The following is a 14196-nucleotide window of genomic DNA, read 5'->3' as shown; positions in this document are numbered from 1 at the left end:
TTAAATTTCAGTGTCTCACCTTAAACCACAAGGTTTCCCGGACCACCCATCTTTTTCCCTGTCATTTCATCTCTCTCCCCACCGGTGTATCTTCTCTAGCTCAGCTTACCATACTTCGTGAACAAATTACTATGTTCAGTATTTGTCTTTCCTTATTAGGCTATAGACTTCTTAAAGGCAAGCACTGTGTGAAACTTGCCCACCCTTGAGTTTTTGACCCCAGGTGCCAGACACATTACTAGTATTCTATATATATTTGGGAAGGAATGAATAAATGATACTTCTTAGGCCGTTATGCCTTGGTTTCCCATTTTTTCCTGTCTTTCATGAAGCTTTTTCCCCCATGAAACTGACATTCCATGTTGACTCCGCCTTGACAAACCTGTCTGATTTGATGATTTCCTCCTGTGCCTCCCCTTTCTTTCATGAAATAAGTTCTTCCGAGATACCATACCAGTGTTTCTAAAAGTTTGCAACCAGAAACCTGATGTCATCAAACATTCTTTTTCATGAGACTCCTCTTCCACTTCAAACCAGATAATCCATTCATTGATTCAATATAAATATTTGAAGGTATCTCCCATATGCCAGGCACTGTGTTGAATAAGATACAATGCCTTGTCATTAAGAACTTACTGTTTAGCAGGAAAAACAGAAACGGTCATTATTCAGTTGAATGGTTTCATCTTTATAAAGCAGTTCTGAGTATTTGCAAATGTATATGGGGACCCAGGGGGTTTCCAGGTGGCGCTAGTGGTAAAGAAACTGCCTGCCAATGCGGGAGAGGCTAGAAATGCCGGTTAGATCCCTGAGTGGGGAAGATACCCTGGAGTATGAACTGGCACCCCACTCCAGTATTCTTGCCTGGAAAATTCCATGGGCAGAGCAACCTGGTGGGCTGCAAAGAGCTGGACACGACTGAGCACACCACAAATGATGGGGACCCAACTGGTTTAGCCTACTATGGAAAGCTGCTACCATTGGAAAGGTGTAATCTGTGTTAAGAAGGGAGGCAAGCTCTGCAAGCAGAAAGAATAGCATGACCTACAGCCTTGAGGTAGAGATGAAATACAAGTAAGATAAGAATGCAGATAACTTCAGAGGAGACTAGTACTGAAGCCAAGAATCAATACTGAAAGGACCTTTCAGCAAATGAAGGGTTTTAATTAAAGAGGTTGATATAATCAGATTTGATGTTTAAAGGATCTCTCTGGCTATAATTTGAAAAATGGATTGGAGAAAGATAATACTGCTTCAATTTATTTAGAATCAGCCAATAAAGAAACCTTATGTTTTTATAAAATATCCTCATCCTTGCCTCTAAGGATGTATTCTCTACGTCTCTCCACATTTCTGCTCTCAGAGTCTTTGGATATTCATGAGTTGTTCCAGAATTTGGAAGAGACTTCATTTTCAAGGGACCAATTCCATTGTACATTCTGAATTTTTAATATTGAATTGAAATTTACCTCTCACTGCCTACAATAAATTGTTCCTCATTCAACCTCCACAACATGTATCTATTCTCTGTGAAACATCTTATATTAATACATGTGAAGAAAGTTGTATGATCTTCCTTTAAGCCTTCTCTTTTCAATATAGCCAATCGTTTCAACCAATGTTCAAATAATATGGATCCCATATCATTTAATAGCTTAATCATCTTGGAATCTAAACACAGTAGTTTGTGTTCATCACTGAAAAACAATGAAAACTTTATTGTGAAATAATTTGTCTAAAATTAAAATAATTTGCCAGTTTTAGCTTACAGTGGGGTTTAAGGAATGTTCCCAGATTGCAATAAGTCAGTTTGGCACAATTTTGAGCACAGAGTAGGGAAATATAGATGTAAATTGTGGCAGGTTGGTCATGGCCCTTCGAAGATATCAGGTTTGAATACCTTGTGCCTGGAAATGTTACCTTGTTTGGACATTGTCAGGTGCTACAAATGTAATCCAGTAAGACATGACTTCTGCCCTCATGGAGTTTACAGCCTACTGGGAACCACAAATAACTGAAACAGTTACAGTAAACTTTGGTAAGTGCTCTATGGGACAAGTGCATGGAGCTATGGAACCATAGGAACATTGACTAACCCAGCTGTTCCACAAATAAGTCAGATCAAACGGACACATCCTTTATCCTCGGTTTTCTCAGTATTTCGGAACTTTGACTCAGCTGGCCACTCTCTTTTTTGTGGCATTTGTGCCCCCGGTGTCTTCCAGTTTATCACAATCTTCCAGTTTCCCCCTGCTTGATTAGCTGCATCTTTTCCATCCTTTTGCTTGCTTCTCCACCTATGCGTGAGGGCATGCTCTGTCACTTCAGTGTGTCTGAGTCTCTGTGCCAGTCTCCAAGTGTTAGTGGGCTTCCAGACTCAGTTCTCGCCAATAAAACTCTCTCTCTAGTGACCTCACCCAGTCCTTTGGCTTGAAATATCTACTGCATATTCATTACTCTTCCATGTACATCTATCACTCCTGATCACTCCCTTGTGCGCTTGACATGTATATAGGCAACTCCCATTTAACATCGTCACTCAAATGTCAAATAGACATATCAAACACCATATGTTTAAAATAGATCCCTCAATTTCTCTCCAAAAGTTGTTTCTTCCCTGGTTTTTCCTGTCTTGGTAAATAATTTTATTTACTACAGCTAAAAACTAGCTAATATCTTTCTGTCTTCTCTTAATCTTCACATCCATCCACTATACTTCGAAAAACAGATTTTTTGCTTCTTTTTTTTTTAATTGGAGGATAATTTCTTTATAATGTTGTATTGGTTTCTGCCATGCAACAACATGAATCAGCCTATATATATATAGCCTCCCTCTAGAGCCTTCCTCCCTATCCCACCCCTCTAGGTCATCTTAGAGCATCTGGCTGGGCTCCCTGTGTGAAACAGATCTTGCATTCATCAATTCTCCATCTCTACCACCCTAGTGAAACCGACAATCAACTCTTTTTGTGTGTGTGTGACTACTACAATAGCCCTCTAACATGTCTCCCTGCTTTTGGTTGTTGTTTAGTGTGTTCGATCTCATGGACTGTAGCATGCCAGCCTCCTCTGTCCATGAGATTTCCCAAGCAGGAATACTGGAGTGGGCTGACATTTCCTTCTCCAGGGGATCTGCCCAACCCAGGGATCAAACCCACAGCTCCTGCATTGGCAGGTGGTTTCCTTAGCACTGAGCCACCAAGGAAGCCCCTCCCTGCCACTGCTTTTTGCCCTGTTACCCACTGCAATATATTCTTCAAACAGCTGCCGGAGTAATTTAAACAATAAACAGACTTCCCTAGGGGCACAGTGGAGAAGAGTCCACCTGCCAGTTCAGGGGACAAGGGTTCAGTGCCTGGTCTGGGGAGACTCCACAGGCCTGTGCAACTAAGCCTGTGTGCCGCACTACAGGGTCTGTGCTCGAGAGCACACGTGCTGCGACTGCTACACCCCGTGCCCCTAGAGCCTGTGCTCCACGAGAGAAGCCACTGCGATGAGAAGTCCTCGTACTGCAACTGGAGAGTAGCCCCGCTCGCCACAACTGGAGAGAGCCTGCGTGCAGCAACGGAGACCCAGTGCAGCAAAAATATGAACACAAAAATAAACAAAAACCGTCCTTGACTGAAAAATAAAACTTACACAACTTAAAAATAAACAGACTCAAATTCTTTACCATGACCTATAAAGTCCCCACGTGATCAGGATGTTGCCTGACTTTCCACCTTCATCTCATACCATCTTCTCTTCCTATCATTATGGTAGGAGGGTCTCAAGTGCTTCCATTCTGATCTTCTTACAGGCCTAGTTCTCATCTGCCTCCAGGTTCTCGTTTGGAGCAGAGAAAGATTTATTGCAGGGCTGAGCAAGGAGAATGGTTGACTCATGGTCAAAAACCCCCAAACTTCCCAGTGGTTTTCAGGGAAGTGTTTATAGGCAAATTTGGAGTAAGGGCTGCAGGATATGTGACTTTCTTCTGATTGGTTGACGGGGTAACAGGGCACTACTCCAGGAATCTTGTCCTGAGCCGAAAGGTGCCATCCACCTGGGTGGGAGCCTTAGTTCCTGGTTCTTTACCAGTAGCGCCACCTGGGAAGCCCTTAGTTCTGGCAAAAGAACTCAAAGATATATACATGTATGGCACCCCACTCCAGTACTCTTGCCTGGAAAATCCCATGGACGGCAGAGTCTGGTAGGCTACGGTCCACGGGGTTGCTAAGAGTCGGACAGGACTGAGCGACTTCACTTTCACATTTCACTTTCATGCGTTGGAGAAGGAAATGGCAACCTACTCCAGTGTTCTTGCCTGGAGAATCCCAGGGACGGGGGAGCCTGGTGGGCTGCCGTTTATGGGGTCACACAGAGACACGACTGAAGCGGCTTAGCAGCATGTGTGTGTGTGTGTGTGTGTGTGTGTGTGTGTGTGTGTGTGTATACTATATATATATATATATATATCCCTTGATGAGGAACCAGGACCCTGACCATCCTGCATTTTTTTTTTTTGGTTGACTGCTTCTTTTTTGCTTCTGCGTTCCCTCACTTCTCTCACCAGTAACTGTTTGAATCTGCTTTGGAACTCAAAGAAGGTCTAGGAGGCTGAAGCCTTTTTTCCTGCAAACAAGAAACAGGGGACACAGAAAGGATCTGCACCCAAGAGGACCACACTGCTCAGCTTCAGTACTTTTGTCACACTCCTAACATTTATTTGTGTCCATGTTTATAAGCTCCATGAGAACAGATACCTTGATGATTGGCACACCACTGAGTCTCTAGGGCCTAGCACTGTGCCCAGAACGTAACAGTCACTCAATAAACATTTGCTGCATGAATTGAGGTAGGATAAAATTGTGATACTTTAATCTGTTGGAATTTCCCTCTAGTATTTCCATGAGCCATGAGGCATCCTAGGTACCAAGGAAAGATATAGACAACAGAACATAGTACAACAAAGATTTTAATTTTAAAAATCATTTATTTATTTGATTATTTTCGGCTGTGTTGAGTTTTCATTGCTGCATGCAGGCTTTCTCTAGGTGCGGTGGGTGGGGTCTACTCTTCTTTGTGGTGTGAGGGCTTCTCATTGTAGTGGCCTCTCTTGTTGTAAAGCATAGGCACGTGTGCCCTGCATTACGGGTGGATTCTTATCTACCATATCACCAGGGAACTCTGGTTTTCATTTTTAGATTTTGATTTTCAGAAGACCAAGCCATTGTTATTTAAAGAGATCTTTTTTAGTAGAATATATAAGCAATTAGAGTAACTGCTTGTGTTTGTTGCTTAGTTGTGTCCAACTATTTGCAACCCCATGGATTCCAGCCCACCAACTCCTCTGTCCATGGGGATTGTCCAGGCAAGAATACTGGAATGGGGAAAAAAAAAGAATACTAGAATGGGTCGCCATGTCCTCCTCCAGGGGATCTTCCCAACCCAGGGACTGAACCCAGGTCTCCCACACTGCAGGCAGATTCTTTACTACCTGAGTCACCAGGGAAAGCCAGGAATATTGGAGAGGATAGCCTATCCCTTCTCCAGGAGATCTCCCTAACCAAGGAATCAAACTGGGGTCTCCTGCATTGCAGGTGGATTCTTTACTAGCTGAGCTACCAGGGAAGCCCAGAGTAATGGCTTGATTAGTAATTATTAGTCAAGGACAATCAGAGGAAAAGCAAGGGAGTTAGACATTGGTGAGTATTCCTGTGGCAGATACCAATGTTTCTCAAATATCCCAACCCCTTCTGTCTTGCCTTCCTCTACTATAGATATAAAAGAGAAACACTTGAATTAATAGTCTTTGAGTTATAATCGTTATACTACACCTATGAGACTCAAAATCATATACTAAAAATTGCAGAGCAGTAAGTTAGAAAGAGTCTTGAATAAGCATTCTGATCTTGAATTTCCTATCTCTGGACTTCTTCTTGAAGAAGACAAATATGTAATTTATATAATCCACTGTGGTATGATTATTATTTGTGACTCAATATATTCATAAGGATAGCATCCCAAAGAATTTTGGGAAATCCAAGAGCAAAGAAAACAAATTTCTCCCTTCCTAAAAAAAGCCAAGAAGGTAACAAGCTTTTTAAAGTTCACCTGTGTCTAGGATGGACCAGGAGCTGTAGAATAGAGGTGGTTGTATCCAGTGTCTAGACAGAAAGCCTGAAATAGATGTATAGTTTCCTTAATGCCAGGTTTAAGAGAGTCTTCAAATGTTTCTATGAGCTACAGAGAAAAATTGACAAAGAATTGGACTTGGAGACAGGGTGATTGGTCATCCCAGTTTGCCCCAGATTCTCCTGATTTAAGCACTGAGAGTCCCACATCCTGGGAAACCCCTTATTCCTGGACCAACTGGAATGGTTGGTCACCCTACTTGAAGATACCCTGTGGCTAAGACAAGGAGGACACAGCAGCACTTGAGGGCCAAGTGGCTATGAGAATGTGGATGGGTGACAAATGGCTGCATGTCTGGCTGATGATAACTGAGACCCTGATGCCCAGCATCCCCAGAGTTCATAGTGTTACCGAAGCTGTTGCCCCAGAACCATACCTTGCCCCTCCCTTGGGTGGAAACCAATTACTCTTACCTAAATGTCAGGAGGAGCCTACAAAAAGAAAAACAAGGATTGGTTGCAACCAATGACAGAAGATTTGACTTCCGGTAGACCTTGATCTTCATTATACACTCACTGTAATAGCATGCTAAATGACACACCCACCAGCACCATGACAGTTGACAATTGTCATAACAATAACCAGAAAAGTCCAAAGACTGAAAAGGAGTGTTGCATCAGTTCCAGATTCCAACCACACCTGTGTTCATGGGTAAGTCATGAATATTCCTCCCTCTCTTTCCAATACACTCCCTTTTACCTCGACTCTCCTGTACAGATGGTGTCTCTGCCCACATTGTGTTGAGAAGTTGATTTGCAAACTAAGTTCCTGCTTCTCCATTCTTTGGCTATAGCATAAAGCTTCTGCTGCTCCAGTTTCAGCATCAGTTTTTCATTTTGGCTGGACTGGGTCTTTGTTGCTATGCACAGACTTTCTGTATTTCAGCATCAGTTTCTTTGTTGGCTATGCAAACCCAAGCAGAAAAAGAAGCCGAGACAGTGGCTCTCAGCTTGGGCTTGTTGTTGTTCAGTCACTCAGTCAAGTCCAACTCTTTGCAACCCCATGGACTACAGCACACCAGGCCTCCCTGTCCAGCACCAACTCCCGGAACTTGCTCAAACTCATGTCCATTGAGTCGGTGATGCCACCCAACCATCTCATCCTCTGTCATCCCCTTCTCCCACCTTCAATCTTACCCAGCATCAGGGTCTTTTCAAATGAGTCAGTTCTTTGCATAAGTTAGCCAAAGTATCAGAGTATCAGCTTCAGCATCAGTCCTTCCAATGAATATTCAGGACTGATCTTTAGGATGGACTGGTTGGATCTCCTTGCAGTCCAAGGGATTCTCAAGAGTCTTCTCCAACACCACAGTTCAAAAGCATCAATTCTTTGGCACTCAGCCTTCATTATGGTCCAACTCTCACATGACTACTGGAAAAACCATAGCTTTGACTATATGGACCTTTGTTGACAAAGTAATGTTTCTGCTTTTTAACATGCTGTCCAGGTTTGTCAAAAATTTTCTTCCAAGGAGCAAGTGCTTAATTTCATGGCAGCAGTCACTATCTGCTTTGATTTTGGAGCCCAAGAAAATAAAGTCTGTCACTGTTTCCATTGTTTCCCCAACAATTTGCAATGAAGTGATGAATGCCATGAACTTAGTTTTCTGAATGTTGAGTTTTAAGCCAGCTTTTTCACTCTCCTCTTTCACTTTCATCAAGAGGCACTTCAGTTCCTCTTTGCTTTCTGCCATAAGGGTGGTGTCATCTGCGTATTTGAGGTTATTGATATATATCTCCCTGCAATCTTGATTCCAGCTTGTGCTTCATCCAGCCTAGAACTTCACATGATGTACCCTGTAAATAAGTTAAATAAACAGGGTGACAATATACAGCCTTGATGCACTCCTTTCCCTGTTTGGAACCATCTGTTGCTCCATGTCCGATTCTAACTGTTGCTTCTTGAATTGCATAGAAGTTTCACAGGAGGCAGGTTGGGTGGTCTGGTATTCCCATCTCTAAGAATTTTTCACACTTTGCTGTGATCCACACAGCCAAAGGCTTTAATGTAGTCAATGAAGCAGAAGTAGATGTTTTTCTGGAATTCTTTTGCCTTTTCTATGATCCAGCGGATGTTGGCAATTTGATCTCTGGCTCCTCTGCCTTTTCTAAATCCAGCTTGAACATCTAGAAGTTCACAGTTCACATACTGTTGAAGTCTGGCTTGGAGAATTTTGAGCATTACTTTACTAGTGTGTGAGATGAGTACAACCGTGTGGTAGTTTGAGCATTCTTTGGCATTGCCTTTCTTTGGGATTGGAAAGAAAACTGACCTTTTCCAGTCCTGTGGCCACTGCTGAGTTTTCCAAATGTGCTGGCATATTGAGTGCAGCACTTACACAGCATCATCTTTTAGGATTTGAAATAACTCAGCTGAAATTCCATCACCTCCACTAGCTTTGTTCGTAGTGATGCTTCCTAAGGCCCCTTGACTTTGCACTCCAGGATGTCTGGCTCTAGGTGAGTGATCAAACCATTGTGGTTATCTGGGTTATTCAGATCTTTTTGTATAGTTCTTCTGTGTATTCTTACCACCTCTTCTTAATATCTTCTTCTTCTGTTAGGTCCATACCGTTTCTGTCCTTTATTGTGCCCATCTTTGCATGGAATGTTCCCTTGGTATCTCTAATTTTCTTGAAGACATCTCTAATCTTTCCCATTCTATTATTTTCCTCTATTTCTTTGAACTGATCACTTAGGAAGGCTTTCTTATCCCTCCTTGCTATTCTTTGGAACTCTGCATTCAGATGGGTACATCTTTCCTTTTCTTCTTTGCCTTTAGCTTCTCTTCTCAGGTATTTGTAAGGCCTTCTCAGACAACCATTTTTACCTTTTTGCATTTCTTTTTCTTGGGGATGGTTTTGATCCACCTCCTGTACAGTGTTACGAATCTCCATCCATAGTTCTTCAGGCACTCTATCAGATCTAATTCTTTGAATCTATTTGTCACTTGAATCTATTTGTTGATCCCTGTATAATTGTAAGGGATTTGATTTAGGCCATACCTTAATAGCCTAGTGGTTTTCCCTACTTTCTTCAATTTATTTTATTTTATTTTTTTAAACTTCAACAGTCTTTTATTATCAAACTCAGGCAGCTTTAAACCCAGCCAGGTTAACCCTTTAAACCCAGCTTACAGCAAAACCGTGTCATCTGGGGATGGAGGTGCACATCTAATAAAGGCTGTCTCTTAAAAGAGGATTAAAAATATATATACATATCTGCGTATCTTTTAAAAAAGCAAAATTCACCAGTGTCGCAGAAAAGAAAAATCCTAAAGTGATTTCAGTCCAACTCCCACCCCTCTAAATGAAGGAACAGCATTGGCAGTCTCTGGTGACTCAAAAACGCCAACTCAGGATGTACCCAGGAAGAAAGCATTTCTTTCCTCTTAAAACAATGCTTTCTGCTTCATGTTCAACTTCCATAGCTTACTCCTTAGAAACACCTGAAGAATTACTATATAAATAAGACCAGATTTGCTTTTCCCAGCTTCTATTCACTGAAAGTTCACACCAAGGATGGTTCCTTAGCAATATTCACCTCTACTATAGGCAGGAAATCAATCCCTAATTTCCAGGAACTGACAATACATGCTCAGTCTTCCTGAGGGCTCCAAGAAAGACCACAGATCAGACTGAAATGCCAGGGTAGGCAAAGGGGGCCTTTCCAAATAAACACAGTCAGCATCCCCACATCTAAAGTCTAACCTATCAGTAAAAACAAGCAGCAGCTGGCTGTAACAGAAGGGGCTTCTCTCCCTGCTCTAACTATGAAGGTGCTAACAAAGAGGAAGAGTCAGCACTCGACCTCAGGTGCCTCCCGGGAAGCCTGAGCCACAGCTGGTGTGGTCCAGTTCTCTCTAGCTGAATAAAGCAGCCACCCCCAGGAAGCCTGGCTCATGGCTGCTCCACTTGAAACATGTTCCCTTGTGCAGGGTGCTTGAGAATCACGAGGGAGATTTTCTTCTTACTTTGACTTCATAAACGACCAATACTTCTATTTCACAGCGTTTAGAAAACTGCTCAGAGACCCCAATCTCCAGGGTCAATGTCACCCCCAGGATCCAGGTCACAAGGTCACAGGTCCTTCCAGTTGATGGGCTCTTTGCCAGACTTCTGCAGCAGCTCGTTGGTTTTAGAGAAATGCCTGCATCGGAAGAAGCCCCTGTACACAGACAGCGGTGAGGGGTGCGCGGTCTGCAGCACGTGGTGCCGCTTCCTATCAATGGCACTGCCCTTCTTCTGAGCATAAGAGCCCCAGAGCAAGAAGACAAGGCCGTGGGCGTTCTGATTGAGCCATGACACAACGGCATCGGTGAACTGCTCCCAACCTCTCTCTCTATGAGAGTTGGCCTGGTGCGCCCGGACCGTGAGGACGGCGTTGAGCAGCAGGACACCTTGTTTGGCCCATCCGGATAAATCTCCCTGACCAGGGTGAACAAAACCATCTATGTCTGTAGACAGCTCTTTATAAATGTTTTCCAAACTGGGCAGGGGCGGCACGGGTCTCTGAACACTGAAGCAGAGCCCATGAGCTTGATTGGGTCCGTGATATGGATCCTGTCCCAAGATGACAACCTTCACGTCTCTTATGTCACACATCTGGGTCCACGTGAAGACTTGATGAGGGGGAGGGTAAACAGGGTAATGTTTTCTTTCTTCTGCAACAAATCCCATAAGCTTTATGAAGTATGGCTTCCCGAACTCCCCGCTGAGGTGCTTCTTTCAACTCTCACCAAAACCCACTGGCACGTTACGCGCCGCGAGTCTGAGCAGCGCGGCCGCCTTGTTCCTCTGGATGCGGATCAACTGCTCCGGGCTCAGCGGCGACGAGGGCGGCGTGCCGGGCTCCTCCGGCCCGGCCCGGGGCTTCTTGGCGGGGCTGGCCGCCACATCCCCGCTCTGAGCTACGGCCGCCACGCCGGTCCCCGGGTAGGCCGGCTCGGGGCTGCAGGCACTTCGCTTCCTGGCGGGGTTCGGGGAGAAAAAGGAGTAGAGCGTCTTCTGGCCGATCATCCCGAAGCCGAGGAAGAGGCCAACGCGCGCCGCCCGGGGTCCCGCCCCTACTTTCTTCAATTTAAATCTGAATTTGGCAATAATGAGTTCATGATCTGAGCCGCAGTCAAATCTGACTACAAATCTGAGTGGAAAAAAGCTGAGACAATGGGTCTCAACCTGGGCTAGGTCCCCAGTATTGGCCCAATCAATGAATTTGGTAAAAATAGGTCCCCTCAAATACTGATACAACCCAGGCAGCCCAGGCAGAATGTGAAGGACAGTCTGAATTGATTAAGATTACTAATAGTGATATTCCATTTCTATTATCTAGAAGTCAAACAAGCAAGTTCAATTTTAGAAAAATAAAAATTATTGTTTGTGGGCAAAAACTTTGTACCCTCTGTAGAATAAATGACTAGCCTGAATACAAAGAGAGGAGTAAGAATCAGCCAAGGAATGAAATAAATATTCAGATTTCAAGACACAGCATGCCATTAAACAAGCACCAGGAATCAGATGAGCATGGTGAGAAATGAATGTAAAGAACTAAATAAAATCATATAGAACCTGGAACTTCATGCTAAAAATGTGGGGGTTTATCATAAAAAACACTGAGAAGTTCTTTAGGACAATGTGACACAAAATGTAGTCTGCAGACCATCAGGGTCGTCTGGAAGCCTGTTGGAAATGCAGATTCTCAGATTTTCAGTCCCCACTTTTGTGACCCCCTGGACTGTACAGTCCATGGAATCCTCCACGCCAGAATATTGGAGTGGGTAGCCTTTCCCTTCTCCAGGGGATCTTCCCAACCCAGGGATCAAGTCCAGCTCTCTTGCATTGCAGGTGAATTCTTTACCAGCTGGGCCACAAGGGAAGCCCAAGAATACTGGAGTGCGTAGCCTATCCCTTCTCCAGGGGATCTTTCCAACCCAGGGATCAAATCCAGCTCTCCTGCATTGCAGGTGAATTCTTTACCAGCTGAGCCACAACGGAAGTCCAAGAATACTGGAGTGGGTAGCCTATCCCTTCTCCAGGGGATCTTCCTGACCCAGGAATTGAACCAGGGTCTCCTGCATTGCAGGCTGATTCTTTACCAACTGAGCTATCAGTTGGAAGCCCAGAGCATGCTAAACCACTGCTCACTCCCACCCCCAACCTCCATTAATTCAGAATTTCTGGGGGAATCTGAGTTTTAACAAATCCTCCTCATGATTCTTATTCATACTAAAGTTTATACAGCACTGATTTTAGGAGACAAGGTTAAGCAAAGTGAGAGAGACAAGAAGCGATTGAAGTCTTGTATTTCTGGCTTAGGCAATTGGAAAATGGTGATACCTTTCACCGAAATAAGGAACATACTAGAAGAAAAAAATGTCATATTCTTTTGGTTTGGGGCATTTTTATTTTGAAGGCTTGAGAAGTTCCCAAATAGAAATACCCCTACCTGCTAGCATAGGAGAGAGATCTGGGCCTGAGGCAAGGATGAGAGAGTCATCAATACAAACAGGGAAATTGACCACCGGAGTGAATGAGATCCTGCAGGGGGAGTGTGTAAAAATCAGCAGCCCCAGGGCCTAGGACCAAACCCTGAAATCAGACTTATTTTTGGCTGCACTGGGTCTTCATTGCTGCGCACGAGCTGTCTCTAGTTGCAACGAATGGAGGTTACTCTCTAGTTGCGGTACTCAGGCCTCTCATTGCAGTGGCTTCTCATGGTACAGAGCATGAGCTTTGGGGCACACAGACTTCAGCAGGTGTGGCACATAGGGCTTAGTTGCATGTGAAATCTTCCTGGACCAGGGGTTGAACCCATGTCCCCTGCATTGGCAGGAAGATTCTGAACCACTGGACCACTGGGAAAGTCCTGAAAGTATTGACTTTTTTTTTTTTTTTAGAGCTTGGGCTCAGTAGTTGTGATACACAAGCTTAGTTGCCCCATAGCATGTGGGATCTTCCTGGTGTGTGTGTGTGCTAAGTCACTTCCGTCGTGTCCTACTCTGTGTGACTCCATGAACTGTAGCCCGCCGGGCTCCTCTGTCCATGGGATTCTCCAGGCAAGAATGGAGTGGGTTCCCATGCCCTCCTTCAGAGGATCTTCCCAACCCAGGGATCGATCCCACATCTCTTACTTCTCCTGCACTGGCAGGCAGGTTCTTTACCACTAGCGCCACTGGGAAGCCCTGAAAGTATTGACTTTTAAGGGGTGGGCAAAGGGCTTCCCAGGTGGCTTAGTGGTAAAAAATCAGCCTGCAGTTCAGGAGACACAGGTTTGATCCCTGGGTCGGGAAGATCCCCTGGAGAAGGAAATGGCAACCCACTCCAGTATTCTCGCCCGGAGAATCCCGTGGACAGAGGAGCCTGGCGGGCTACAGTCCATGGGGTCACAAAGAGTCAGACATTACTCAGCAACTAAACAACAACAAAGAGGAGCCTCAAGGGATAGCCAAAGGAGTAAAGGCAAACTAGGAATCAATGTTAAGGAGAAGAGAATGTCTTAAGAAAGAAAGAATCTTTAAATGCTTTGGAGAATTCAAGTTAAATAAGGACATGCAAATGTCTACTGGTTTCTGTGCGTGTGTGTATGTGTGCTCTCTCAGTCACTAGCTCCAAGGTAGCAATTAGAGAGCTTGGTTTAACAGTTTCAGTAGAATGGTAGGGGTTGAATTAAACTTGTAATGCTCAGGAATGAACTAAAAATTGTGGAAGTAGTTCAGCAGTTCTCAACCAGAGGTAATTATGCTCTCCACGGGACATTGGCAACATCTGGTGACATTTTTGCTACTGATATTTAGTGAGAAGAGGCTAGAAATGAGACTGAACCTTCTAAAATGCACAGCACAACTTCCCTTCCCTGTCCCAATGAAGAATTATCCTGCCAAGGTTAATTGGCAGGATAATTCTAATAATGCCAAAGGTCGAGAAACCCTGCTTTAGCCTAATAAAGTCTATACACTTTTGTGGCCTATCATAATTAGAAATCTCCTGGGTGTATCAGGGACTTCCTAGGTGGCGCTAGTCATAAA

The 14196-nt window shown here is 44.1% G+C and overlaps 1 protein-coding gene across 1 annotated transcript; it reads right to left on the bottom strand.

The window, feature by feature from the left end:
- Window positions 1-10074: 10074 nt before the first annotated feature.
- Window positions 10075-11191, bottom strand: LOC128048563 (uracil-DNA glycosylase-like). The gene is given in 1 exon segment (XM_052640985.1): window positions 10075-11191. A coding segment is annotated over 1 exon segment (939 nt). The 3' UTR covers window positions 10075-10252.
- Between the last annotated feature and the right edge of the window lie 3005 nt (window positions 11192-14196).

The sequence above is a fragment of the Budorcas taxicolor genome, chromosome 5 (genome assembly GCF_023091745.1).
Source record: "Budorcas taxicolor isolate Tak-1 chromosome 5, Takin1.1, whole genome shotgun sequence".
Taxonomy (NCBI): Eukaryota; Metazoa; Chordata; class Mammalia; order Artiodactyla; family Bovidae; genus Budorcas; species Budorcas taxicolor.
Note: the sequence above shows the minus strand (reverse complement) of the source record. Positions and strands in the feature narration are given on the sequence as shown.